The sequence below is a fragment of the Akebia trifoliata genome, chromosome 16 (genome assembly GCF_017979445.1).
Source record: "Akebia trifoliata isolate Shusen 1 chromosome 16, ASM1797944v1, whole genome shotgun sequence".
NCBI lineage: Eukaryota > Viridiplantae > Streptophyta > Magnoliopsida > Ranunculales > Lardizabalaceae > Akebia > Akebia trifoliata.
In genome coordinates, this window is record NC_141390.1 from 3,690,287 (window position 1) to 3,703,197 (window position 12,911).

A 12,911-nucleotide genomic window follows, 5' to 3' on the forward strand; every position below is an offset into this window, starting at 1 on the left:
GGCTTAAATTGGGTCGGGTTCAGGCTGGAATATGACCAACAATCCAAATAATTTCTCAAAAATTTAAAAGAGTCATTGCTGCCCTTCGCTAACAAACTAGAGCTGTCAATGGATTGGGTCTGGATCAATCTGGGACCAATATCGGATCAGACCCAAATCTGATCCAATAAGAATCGGATTTGATTCTTGTCAAAGATCAAATCCCATCTGATAAACAATTGGATCGAGTCAGAATTTGATAAAATCTGTGTCAGCGTATAAAATATAATAAACTTAAAATATGTAAACAAAATATATAATACAATCTAAATACCTTCTCAAATTTTATATGATCAGAGCCCTTTCAGATCGGCTAATCCATAACTAATCTGTTATGTAATCAAATTGGATCCTTATCAAAACCCAAATCCACAATCCAGATCCAAAGTTACCAGATCAGATTTTGACCCTAACCCAATCCAGTGGCAGCCTACAACAAAATACTTGTGGTACATTGTTCATCGAGAAAAAAAAAACAGAAGTTCTAAACAATTAAACACCATATTCTAGATTTCCTATAAAAATATAGACATTAAGTCAGTAATATTTCATGTTGGGGGTAATAATCAAAATATAATTTACGAAATATTCACTCCTCATAGAAGAATTCCGCAGAGACAAATGAAACTCCTCAGTGTAACAACTCCTTGATTTCCTGATCATGGCGATTCACATTTACATTAATATACAGCCTTATTAAATGACATACATATATATTGTGAAACTAAACTTGATTAATCTTCAAAACAAGAAAACTATTGGTGAAAATTTATCTCATTTTCTGTACACTCTGATATCTATCTCATTGTCAGATTCAGCTGGTTGTAAGATTCTCTTTGGGTTGATCTCTACAGTTTATCAGTGAGGAAGGCCATAGTCCATGGATCACTGTTCCAAGATGAAAATTTTGGTGTCAACAATATTAAAATAAATTTCTGAAAATTTAATGGATAAAAAAAACAAGTAAACTATGGATTAATTTATGAAGTAAATTAGTGAGGAATTTCAGAGGACTAGAACAGGAAACTGGTTGGGTTCCATTGAGACAAGATCTTGATCGTGTAAACATAAGATCCAATGGTTGTAAATTATCCTCGAGATTCACAACATATTAAATCCCAACCCCTCTTTAAAATAAGGGCTGAGATTGAATATACGCAATTTAATTTTAGTAAGAACACTCGTAGGGATGAGATGCTAATCAAGATTGAGGGGAAAAATTACCGCAAAGTAACCAATTCCACCATTCAGATTCAACAATTTATAAATATGGAGAGGCCAGTGAAGATCTGGCCATAGTGTTGGGTTAGCTATAGTGGGGATGCCTTTTTGGACTATGTTGTCACCAACATGTGTTGATCACTAAAGGGAAAATTTTACAAGAAAGACATAAGATTAACAACATATTATTATAGTGAGCTTATAGGGAAAAATGATGTTGAGATGTATAAGTGATACAACTAAGGAAGACTAAATAATAAATGAGTAAATTCAAAGGAATCTAGGGAGTGATGCCAATAAGAGAGAATATAGTTGTTCGAGATGGTTTGGATTGAATGACAAATGTTAATAACAACACCCGTAAGGAGTGCTTTGATGAATGTTCATCATGACCAACAAAAATCTAGGGTGCTAATTTGTTTGCCATTCAGTCCTGTCCAAGGCCAAACCTTTTGTTAATTCTAGTGTAGATGTCCCACTTTCACTACCTCAATCTACTCTCTTTTGGGTCTTCCTCTACTCTTTTAAAACCTTAAACTTGAAATTTGGAGCAAGTTGAAGATTCTAAAAAGGTGAAATGAAGGTCGAAATGACGTGAATTGAGGCAATAATGGAAGATTAGAAGATACACACATTGACAAAATATATAGCTCTAGATAGAGTTCATGGTGAAATGAGATTCATACTGACGGCCCTAATACTTGAGACAAGGCATAGATGATATTTCTCTAAACTTATCGTCTATTGCTTATATGTCATTTCAAAGCTGGTCCAAGGATCCAACTAATAGCTAAGTGGGTGAGATAGTGACACCTAGATTCATAAGCATAGGTCTTGAAGAATTCAAAGGTGTCTTCTTCGAGGATTTCAAGGGTAGATGTGGAGTGGGTTTGTAGATTATCCTCTTTGGGTAGTTTTTTCTTTTGTTGTATCTCTTCTGTTGGTCACCTCGATCATTTTCATAAGCATAGGTAATACTTGAGGCCTATATTTGCATGTAGGTGACATAGCTTTAGTTTAATAAGTGTTACTTAGCATCAAGTTTTGTCAATTTTTTTTTTTTAATTTTCTCTTGCAAAGCTTCCTCTAATCCTAGTGGTTGTATCATTGTTCCTTCCCTCTATGTCAACGTCCTTTGATGTGTGCAATTTAGGTATATTAAAAGACAATATTCAACACCATACATAAAATGTAACAAAATTTTTAAAAGAGCCAAATAGTCTGCATCAATCACCACCCATGTACTAATTATTATAGAAGCTCAAGAATAATAAACCTGGGAAACTGAAGCCATATGATGAAGGCATGCTCAATTCCAAATGGAGAGGTTCCTGAACTGCGTCATTGTTACATCCATCAAAAAGGATATAAGTTCTTCTCTCCTAACTTCCTTCTCCTTCTTAAGCTCAAGATGACGGACCTGCATGTGGGATCAAAACCAAAGGTTGTAATTAATATGTATTCATATTAATTGTCCCATGACATGGGGGGAGGAAAGTAGATATTGAAAAAGAGCACAAATGGGAACTATCTTTAAAGGGTTTTGTTAATGTGCCCTAAGAGCACATGTTAAGATGCATTAAATACACCTTGGAAACAAGCATTTGAGGTAGTTTTGGTAGAAAAAGAAAATTGTGCAGGCATTTTTTGGTAGAAAATCACGTTTGGATGTGTATTTAATGCATCTTAACGTGTGCCCTTAGGGCACATGTTAACAAAACTCATCTTTAAATTAGAAAAAAAAAGTTCCACAATAATGTTTTCCAACCGGTTCCCTGTCTCTTATTCTATTTGCAATAAATGAAATAAAGACAGAACTACCCCTACTAGTCAGTGGCTGTTGTCACAAATTAAAGAGTAAACAAACTCTATCTTCCGTAGTTGAATAAAGAACCAGAAAAAAACTGAAATTTAATTTGATGAATTGACCACACTACTGAAATTTCATAATTCAGGAAAAATTGACCATAAACTCCAGTTTGTGAAAAAAATAAAAATAAAAAACTTGGGCTTCCATGCAAATGATCAGATAGTCTATCTGTATCCTTCACACAACATCTTCATTGAGGAGAAAAAAGTTGGAAGAATTGACAAACTAAGGAGCTTTGGTAATTTAAAGGAAGCGAAGCTAGCAATTTATCTCAAATTGTCATCATATGTTATTCGTATCATATGAAGGATGACAAATAACCTGAGCAAAAAGATGTAAACTCTCTCACTAGGGAAATACTAAACTACATTATAGTTGCATGATAAGAGAATGATGTAAGAATTTTAATTTGATTTTGGGAAGCTACGGTGTTTACAGCTTAATTCAAGGAGAAGATTAAGTAAATTTGGTAAAACATTGGTTGTAAATGAAGTTAGTATTCTGAGGATTGGAAATTGTACTACTTGCGAAAACAAAAAATTATGAAGATTTTTGTTTCTTTTAAAAGGTTGAATTTTGTCCTCACGATTCACTGGTTATTTGGGATTTTGATTACGTCAGTTAATACAACTAATTATTCTTATATTTTGGCAAGAGGAGGGCCGCCTAGTTAAGAGTTTATGGTGGTTCTTGGTGTCTAAATAAAACTTTGTTGGACATAGAGTTTGAATCCCTCAAGATTTCACCTTTGGTCATAGATACTTGGTAATGGAGATGTTTAAGCACATCCGCGCTACTTTGGATTGTTTCGTCTTTTGAATTATGGTAAATCAAACAGTGGAAAATGACTATTTTCTGCATCTTAGCATGAGTATGAATCGGACGGCATTAGAAAATTCAATAAATAAATTTTTATATAGGCAATGTTAAGTGAATCAAAAGAATTAAAGAGTTAAAAAAGTAGAACTTGAAGATCAAGTCCTTCAGTATTATATGGAAAAACAATTTCAATAGGCAGTATGCAAATAAAATATAATATTACCTTCATAGACTCCGTAGAGAGACCAGTTTCAGTAATGATGATGAGGCATTTAATATCGTGCTCATTTGCATATTCGTACTGCTCGGTGAGGCTTGGGTCTAACATGGGGACAAATGCAGCCTGATGGAAACATTAATTTCCATAACGTAAAAGGTTCAAAGGAGATAAAAAGAGATAGCAAAACAAACTAAGCTACCAAAAGTAGCTTTTAGAAAGTTTTATCTTTTACAATTTACTGATAATTATAGAGTTCAGTAGGAAAATAACACGAAATTTTTTTAAATGTTTTTTTGTATAAAAAGACCAACAACAATCATAGGATTCTATTAATATTAATATATCATTTTTACTGTTATTAGTAAACTATAAGAGAGCTGCAATTGGCACCCCAAGTTTTACTTATTACACCCCAATTTCTTAAATTATTTATCACACCTCAATTAAAGATTAAATCACACTCTTCAAACATACGAAGGTTGGCTTAAATTATAATCTCAACATTACCACACTCATTGAAACAATTTCGGTAGTTGTTTACAATTATGATTAGGTTCATATAATTTTTTTTTGATTGATGTTCAAATAAAATCCTAAAACCAAAAAACAGAAATATAGCCAGAGAGAGAGAGAGAGAGCTATTGGCACCCCAACTTTTACTTATACTAACCATTCACTTATGTTATTTATTTTTAATTGGGATAAAAGTTGGGGTGCCAATAGCAGCTCTCAACAATAAATCTAGTGCATTTCAACATCCCAGCTTGTTTTCCTACAAGAATTGATTTCTCAGTTAGTTGGAAAAGATGGAAGATGGGAGAAGCTATCAATATATGCTATGACGTGTACCTTGATGTTTGCCTGCCACAGCTTGGCAGATAGTTCCATCCGCTCTTCTAGCAAACCACCCCCACCTCTTGAACATACTAGAACATGAATGCTAGCTTCATTTCTATATCAGCATGGATATGAGTGTGAGAAATTCTTCATAAAGTTATAGAATCAGCTAAGCTTTAGAAGGTTGGTCAAAACCATAGTGACAAAGTTGGGGTTTGGGAATAATTCGGTAAGAAAAAGCTTCGGAAAAAGTTGGCAAAAATCGATAAAGTCAAGAAGACATCGGAAAAATTAAAATAAATTTTTGCATAAAGAAATATGTCTTCTACATATAACTATGATGAAATAAGACTTAAGAAATACTAAAAAAATAATAATATGTGATCAATTTCAAAAAAGTCATCGATTAAATCAAGATTAATCACGATTTTTTTTTAAAAAAATCAGAGATTGTTCAAAAAACTAGGCATTTTTTTTGAAAAAAATCACATTTTAATCGAAAACTATTAAATAGTGATTTAATCGCGATTTTTTTCAAAAAATCCCAGGTTTTTGTCACTGTGGTCGAAACTGAATGGGAGATGCAAAAAGATGCACCTGGAAGGTTTGATTTCCACTGAAGAACGGTGGAGAATCGTCTCCAATGCAAGGCTGGCGCCAACAGCACCCGGAGGGTTTGATTTCTGGCCAAGGACGAAAAAAAAAAATAAAAAAAATTACTAAACAAATAAAGATACTACAGCATCCATTGAAATGTTGTGAAAAGTAGTCAAGTCTGCCATCGGATGACATTTTATCCAACTACACATTGAGTCATAGTGATGATCATTGCCACAAAAAACTAGTCCATTAAAACAGGAGAGCTTTTATTGCCGCACCAACTTTTACTAACAGCACCCCAAGATGTGTGTTAATTCATTGGTGATTTACATTATTACATATGAATTGGGAGGCTGTTAGCAAAAGTTGATGTGGCAATAGAATCTCTCTAAAACATTAAGAACTAGTTAACTACATAAAATAGTTGACCTAAATGTAGCAGTTTAAATGAACAGTCCAGATTTTCAAATTCAAGTCAACTTTTAATAAAGTTAAGAATGCTAGAATGGATTGAAATTTTGTGACATAGGCCTCCCAAGGTATGGACAATTCAATGTGTAGCTGGATTGTCTAACATTATGTTCATATGGGTCTCACAAATAATGTTTCACATGCATAACCTACATATTCAGGATCCCACATTTGATGAAGTAGATGGTCATAGCGACCACCAACAGCCAGCAAAGTTCTCTCTGTAAATATCTGAGGAAAGAAAATTAAACTTAGATAAAATGATGAAATAAACTTTCCTTTTGATAACTAAACTTTTTACACATCTAAAGATGAGGGAAATGAAATAGATCACTAAAAATGAGATCATAAACACAAAGTAACAATCACATGAACTGTGATTAAGATCCAGTCCTAACAAATAAAGCCCTCTGATAAACATGTAAAGGCCCCTATGTAACAATAAGTATGGTTTGGTGAGAATGGTCTCCAAGGTATTGGAAATTCAAAGTACAGTTGGATCGTCCAAAATGTTATACATATGGTCCCCAAATAAGAAAGCACAAGCATGACACACACACACACACATGCCTTAAATGTCTTGGTTTCTATGTACCTCGACAAGTTGAATCGATACAAATGGAAACGATGTCAATACCAAAAGAAGCAAACCCCTAACAGTCACGGCTCGTACCTTCTATATATTAAGCTTGCTAAGACAGCTAAAGTAAATCGGCCACAAATGAATCTTCAAGTCAAGTGTAATCACAAAAAAGGACTACCCAACCTTCCAGAGGATAGTTCTGGAGTTTTTTGGGAGGGTTAAATTTTACATCTTCCACTGAGGTAGTTGTCATTAATTTACATGTATGGTTAATACCTATATTAACTTCCTTTGCCGTTGGTGACAGTATATAAGTTCTGCTACCTGAAAAAATAGTTCTCGGTGATAGCTCTCCTTAGGTGGCATAAGGGCATCTATGAAAACATTTTTCTCAATCCTCCAAACTCTCAAGTAGCCGAAGAGGGCTGACAAGTCCTCAAGTGCCTTGCGTGTATGTTTATCTGCAGCAGTATTGTAGTTCATGGTAAGCAATATATCCTTCAACTGGTATATAAGAATGATCAACAAAGCCATCAAATAGAATAGTACCAGGAGGAAGAGCTCCCATCAATCTAGGAAGGGCTTGATCTGCAATTCCACAAAACCTTACATCTACTGTTTGTAATCTGTTGACAACAACCTCTGGTAGATTAAGATCCTGGAGAAGAATGGGGAGCACAAGAGCACAAATCAATAAATTAACTCACATTTCATTGAAATCATTTAAAGAGTGATGAATTTTCCCAAAATTGTACAGAAAAGAGATTTGGTACAAAATAACACGGATAATTCACCCAAATTGTTGCATTACTAATAACCCACAAAAATCAATGAAACTGCATACAAAAGATGCAAGCAGTGATGTGTCATGTGTAAGGAAAATTATCAACCACAAAACTAGGAAGATAATTCCCTGTGGTAGTATATCTATCAATGGTTTAGAATTTCGCTCCATTTCAGAATGTTTTAGCCAACGTATATCAGAAAGAAACAATCAAGTTTGTTCTGGTACACATGTATTTACCACCATGTTTCGGTAAATATCTGTATGTGCATGCCGTGCGCAGGCCAGGCTATAATTACCATTTCAGAGTATGGCAAAATTTTGGCACGACAATGGTGTGGCTTCAATTCAGATTTAACATTTAAGAATTCAATTAAAAAATAGGAGAACGAAAAAAATACGATATGAGAATAGTTGAAGTACAATGAAACATGTTTAAAAACAAACAGTTCAAATATTCAGGCACATACATCAATGGCATGTCAGCATGAATAAGTTTACCTTTTATAACCACTGTTGGAGTAATTAGTTATATTCTTAATGTAAGGGGGTTATATAAATAGTAAGGACGTGTGGGGGGTTAAATGTAACTACTGAATATTTCTTTTATAAGAAAGTGAGATGGGTTAGTACTAACTCTAATCACAATTTCTCCCTAACTTCTTCCTTTCTTCTTTCTCTTCTTCTCCCATCAATCCATTATTAGGGTTGCTTATTCTTACAACTTGGTATCAGAGCTCCGATCAAGGACTCCTTTTCCAGCTTTTGTGTGAAAAAGGCGACATCAGCGACTGTAAGGCTGACATCGGTGGCTGGACGGTCAGCCAACTGAGGCTGATGATGGACATGGTTTGAATCGTGGGTGTTTATCAGGAATTTTGGCACTTTTTTCAGTAATTTTTGATGAAGATTTGATCGGTTTTTATGCATTTTTCTGAAAAAATCAGTTTTGGAGAATCGTATTGTCTGATTACCTGGGGGTTTTTTGGTTCGATTTTTCGCATGGCTCCAGAGGAAATCAAATTTCTGGATCTAATAGAAGTGGTCTCGTCCAATTCCGACAAGTATGGAAGGCTCGGTGAAGTTTTTCACCTCATTGTATTACTGCCCCCCTATATTTCTGTTTTTTCTGGGTTTGTTTCAGCAGCCTCTCTCATTCCTTTGGATTTGAATCTGATTTGTTGAGCCAAGAATGTTGAGTGGCAGTTGCTCTACATTACATGCCTCAAGCTCAGGGGTTCCATTGAATGTTCCAACTCTTGGAGGTTATGGTGATAATCCAAGTGCTCAGATTACGATTGTCAAACTCGATGGTACCAATTTCTTGGAGTAGTCTCAATCCATCAAGATGTACATCGGAGGATGGGGGAAATTAGGATACCTGACAGGCTGTATTAAAAATCCTGAGACTGATTCGGGGAATGATAGATGGGAGCAAGGGAATTTAACTGTGATGTCCTGGTAATTGAACTCAATGCAGCCACAGTTGTGTCGAAATTACTTAGTTCTTGAAAGTGCTCAACAAATTTGGGAGAAAGTAACAAGGACATTTTCTCAAAAAAGGAATGTAGCCCGAGTTTACCAATTTCATCAGGAAGTTGCCAACCTTCGTCAGGGGGAGAAAAGTCTTGCCACGTATAATTCAACCCTCCAAGTTTTTTGGGAAGAATTAGATCACTATCAAGTCATAAAGTGGAAGCATGGAGATGTGCTGAAGAATTTCGGAAACTAACAAATCAGAATCGTGTGTTTCAGTGTCTTGCCGGGTTGAGTCCTACCTATGAGTTTGTTCGGGTGCAGATCCTCGGGAGAGATGCCATCCCACCTATTGGGGACGTGCACTCTCTTATACAAAGTGAGGAAAGTAGGTGGAATGTTAATGCAACCGATTAGTGATTCCCCTCCCCCAGCATTTGTATCTTCCACATCTATTTGAGAAAATAGAGAAAAAAAAAAATGGGACAGGGGGAGATGATAAAGATAATCTTCGTTGTGATCATTGTGGAAAAACTTGACATACTCGAGAACACTGTTGGGATCTAATTGGAATGCCAACAAAGTTCAACAAGGGGAAACAATAACAACACAAGCCAAATGCTAATGTAGCAAGTCATGATCCTTAGCTAGTATCCATCCCATAGGGAGCCACTTCATCCATTGGGTCCACAACTTCATCTGAGCTATCCACTGCTTGAGAGGAGATAGAATGCCTGAGCAAACTACTTACCAAACTTGAGGGAGCTACCGGTTCTTCCTCTTTTGCCCAGTCAAGTATACATGCCTCTACACACTCTGTAAATTTTATACCTTCTCGACCTTCTTGGATCATTGATTCTGATGCATCCGATCATATGAAAGGTACATCTTCACTTTTTTCTTCTTATCAGTTGTCATCGGGGAGGGATAAAGTTAAGATTGTAGATGGTTCTTTATCTATTGTCTTTGGAAAACAAGATGTAAAAATTGATGATTATATGCTTCTATCATCTATCCTCCATGTTCCTAACATGTCTATCATTTCGGTTAGTAGTCTTACCAAATCATTAAATTGTTTTATCACATTCTTACATGATCATTGTGTCTTTTAGGATTTGGTCTCGGGGAGGACGATTGGTAGTGGTCGAGAATTGGATGGCCTCTATGTCTCGGATCCTCCTTCAATACAGTCCACTACTCTCCAATTAGTCAGTCATAGTTAGTCCCCTATGTCGATTCAGTTATGGCATGTTCATTTGGGTCATTAGTCTTTTCAGTCATTGAAAATTCTATTTCCTAATTTGTTCAAGTCTATTTCTTTGCCGAGTCTTCAATAGGAAGTTTGTCAGTTAGCTAAACATTGTAGAGCTTCTTGTTATCCAAGTAATAAAAAATCTATTTCCTCTTTCAATATTGTGCATACCGATGTGTGGGGGTCATCTCCTATGGTAGCTGATGGAGGATTTCGATGTTTTATCTTTTGTGAATGATTATAGTAGAAACACTTGGACGTAATCGATTCCTACTAGAGATGAATTGCTTATGCGAATAAAGATGTTCCATAAAATGATTCAGATCCAATTTGATAAGAACATAAAAATATTCCAGTCTAACAATGCCCAAGAATACTTTGAAGGTGATTTGGAACTGTCTCTAGTAGAGAATTAGATAGTTCATCAAAGTTCATGTTCCTATACCTCTCAACAAAATGGAGTAGCCAAGAGGAAAAATCGTCATCTTCTAGAAGTTGTTCGAGGGTTAAGGTTATCTATGAATGAATGTCCCCAAGAATTTTTGGGCTGATGGTCTGCTCACAGCTACATATCTTATCAATCAAATGCCATCTTGGGTTCTCCAATTTTAGTCACCACTTCAATTGTTGGTTCCTAGTCGGTCTCCTTTCTAGTTACCCCTTCGAGTTTTTGGATGTCTCCGTTTTGTACACATTCTTGACCCATATCGTACCAAACTTGATGCTAAAGCCATTCAAGGTGTTTTCTTGGGCTACTCTTTGACACAAAACGTATATCCTTGCCTTGACCCTTCTACTGGCAAACGATATGTCACAATGGATGTTACGTTTTTCGAGTCTACACATTTCTTTCATCTGACTTCCTCCCTTCAAGGGGAGACTCATGTAGAAGAGAGGGAGTATTCGTCTTCGTCATTACCTATTCCAATTCCAATTCTAGATGTTTCGACTTCTTCTTCCTCATGTGAGGTAGTAGATAAAGGGAAATAACTTCAAATTTATACCCGACTACAAAAGATGGTCCACAAGAGACTCCTGCTGATCACACCAACCAGTTAGAATCCACGAAGTCAGGTACTAGCATTTTATTCCTAATGTTAGCTCTTCTTATCTTAATCTTCCTATTGCCTTACGCAAATGAACACATTCTTGTACCATACATCTGATTTCTAATCATATATCATACTCTTTATTGTCATCCAACATCGTGCTTTTGTTTATTCCATTTCTCCTATTCATATTCCTCTCAGTGTTGCAGAGGCTAAAAGGATACTTGAATGGAAAACTACAATTCAAGAAGAAATGGATGCTCTTTTAAAAAACAATACTTGGGAGATGGTAGACTTATCGAAAGGGAAATAACCAGTAGGATGTAAGAGGGTCTTCATTGTGAAACACAAAGCTGATGACACAGTTGAACGATACAAAGCAAGACTTGTGGTCACGGAATATACATAGATCCAAGGTATAGATTATATTGAGATGTTTACCCCGGTTGTAAAGATGAACATTATTTGGGTCCTATTATCTCTAGCTGCTAATTTATCTTGGCCTTTACATCAATTGGATGTAAAAACTACCTTCCTGGATGTACATGCATCATCCACCAGGGCATGGTGATCCACAAAATGAAGGAAAAGTCTGTAGATTGACAAAATCTATTTATGGGTTGAAATAGTCTCCTAGGTCTTGGTTTAGCAGGTTCAACACGACAGTCAAACAAGTGGGATATTCTCAAAGTCATACTGATCATACTCTCTTTGTGAAGAGGGAAAACAATTTTATAACTGCACTCATTGTTTATGTTGATAACATTGTGATGACAGGTAACAACACAGTTGAAATACATAAGCTAAAAAAAGTTCTAGCATCTAAGTTTGAGATTAAGGATTTAGGAAATCTCAAATACTTCCTAGGGATTGAGGTTGCTCGATCTAGGAAAGCATCTGAGTTTGAGATTAGGGATTTAGGAAATCTCAAATACTTCCTAGGGATTGAGGTTGCTCGATTTAGGAAGGGAATATTTGTTTCCCAACGCGATTTGTTACAAGATACAGGGAAACTTAGAGCCAAGCCGGGTGATACTCCAATTGATCCAAGCCATAAGCTTGATGGTAGTGAAGAGACTTGTTGTTAGATGTTGGTGGGTTCCAGAGGTTGGTCACCTTTTATACTTGTCATTGACAATCCTGACATTACTTATGCGGTGAGTGTTATTAGTTAGTATATGCATGCTCCAAGGGTCCCTCATTGTGAAGTTGCAGATAGAGTTCTCCATTATTTGAAGGCAACCCTTGGAAAGGGAATTCTCTTTGCTAATCATGGGCACCTCAAGATAAAAGCCTTTACTGATACGGATTGGGCTGGTGCCAAAAATGACCGCAGATCTACAACAAGGTATTGCACATTTGTTAGAGGTAACCTAATTACATGGAGAAGTAAGAAACAAACTGTGGTTGCGTTATCAAGTATAGAAGCAAAATATAGACCAATGGCTCATAGTGCTACAAAGATTCTTTGGCTTCAGATATTATTGGGAGAGCATCATATTATAATAAAGGGACCTATGAGACTTTACTGTGACAATAAGGCTATCATCAATATAGCTCTCAATCCTGTTCAACATGACAAAACAAAGCATATTGAGATAGACAGACCTTTCATCAGAGAGAATGTAGAATCTCAAGCCCTATGTTTGCCGTTTAGAAATCTGAGAACCAATTGGGGGATATCTTAACT

The 12,911-nt window shown here is 35.9% G+C and overlaps 1 protein-coding gene across 6 annotated transcripts in view; it reads right to left on the reverse strand.

The window, feature by feature from the left end:
- Positions 1 to 585: 585 nt before the first annotated feature.
- The window catches only part of GCN2 (protein kinase family protein), a 73,314-nt gene continuing 60,988 nt past the window's right edge, over positions 586 to 12,911 (reverse strand). For 4 of the 6 annotated variants that reach the window (XM_086429312.1, XM_086429310.1, XM_086429314.1 and 1 more), the window contains 8 exons: positions 7,210 to 7,318; positions 6,985 to 7,121; positions 6,231 to 6,308; positions 5,604 to 5,689; positions 5,019 to 5,121; positions 4,173 to 4,292; positions 2,537 to 2,680; positions 586 to 927 (listed from right to left, as the gene is read on the reverse strand). In XM_086429312.1, the coding sequence (XP_086285438.1) occupies positions 2,570 to 2,680; positions 4,173 to 4,292; positions 5,019 to 5,121; positions 5,604 to 5,689; positions 6,231 to 6,308; positions 6,985 to 7,121; positions 7,210 to 7,318 (744 nt within the window). In that variant the 3' untranslated portion in view covers positions 586 to 927; positions 2,537 to 2,569. Of the gene's footprint in view, positions 928 to 2,536; positions 2,681 to 4,172; positions 4,293 to 5,018; positions 5,122 to 5,603; positions 5,690 to 6,230; positions 6,309 to 6,936; positions 7,122 to 7,209; positions 7,319 to 12,911 lie in introns of those variants that run through there. The other 2 variants (XM_086429313.1, XM_086429315.1) reach the window with 2 other exon arrangements.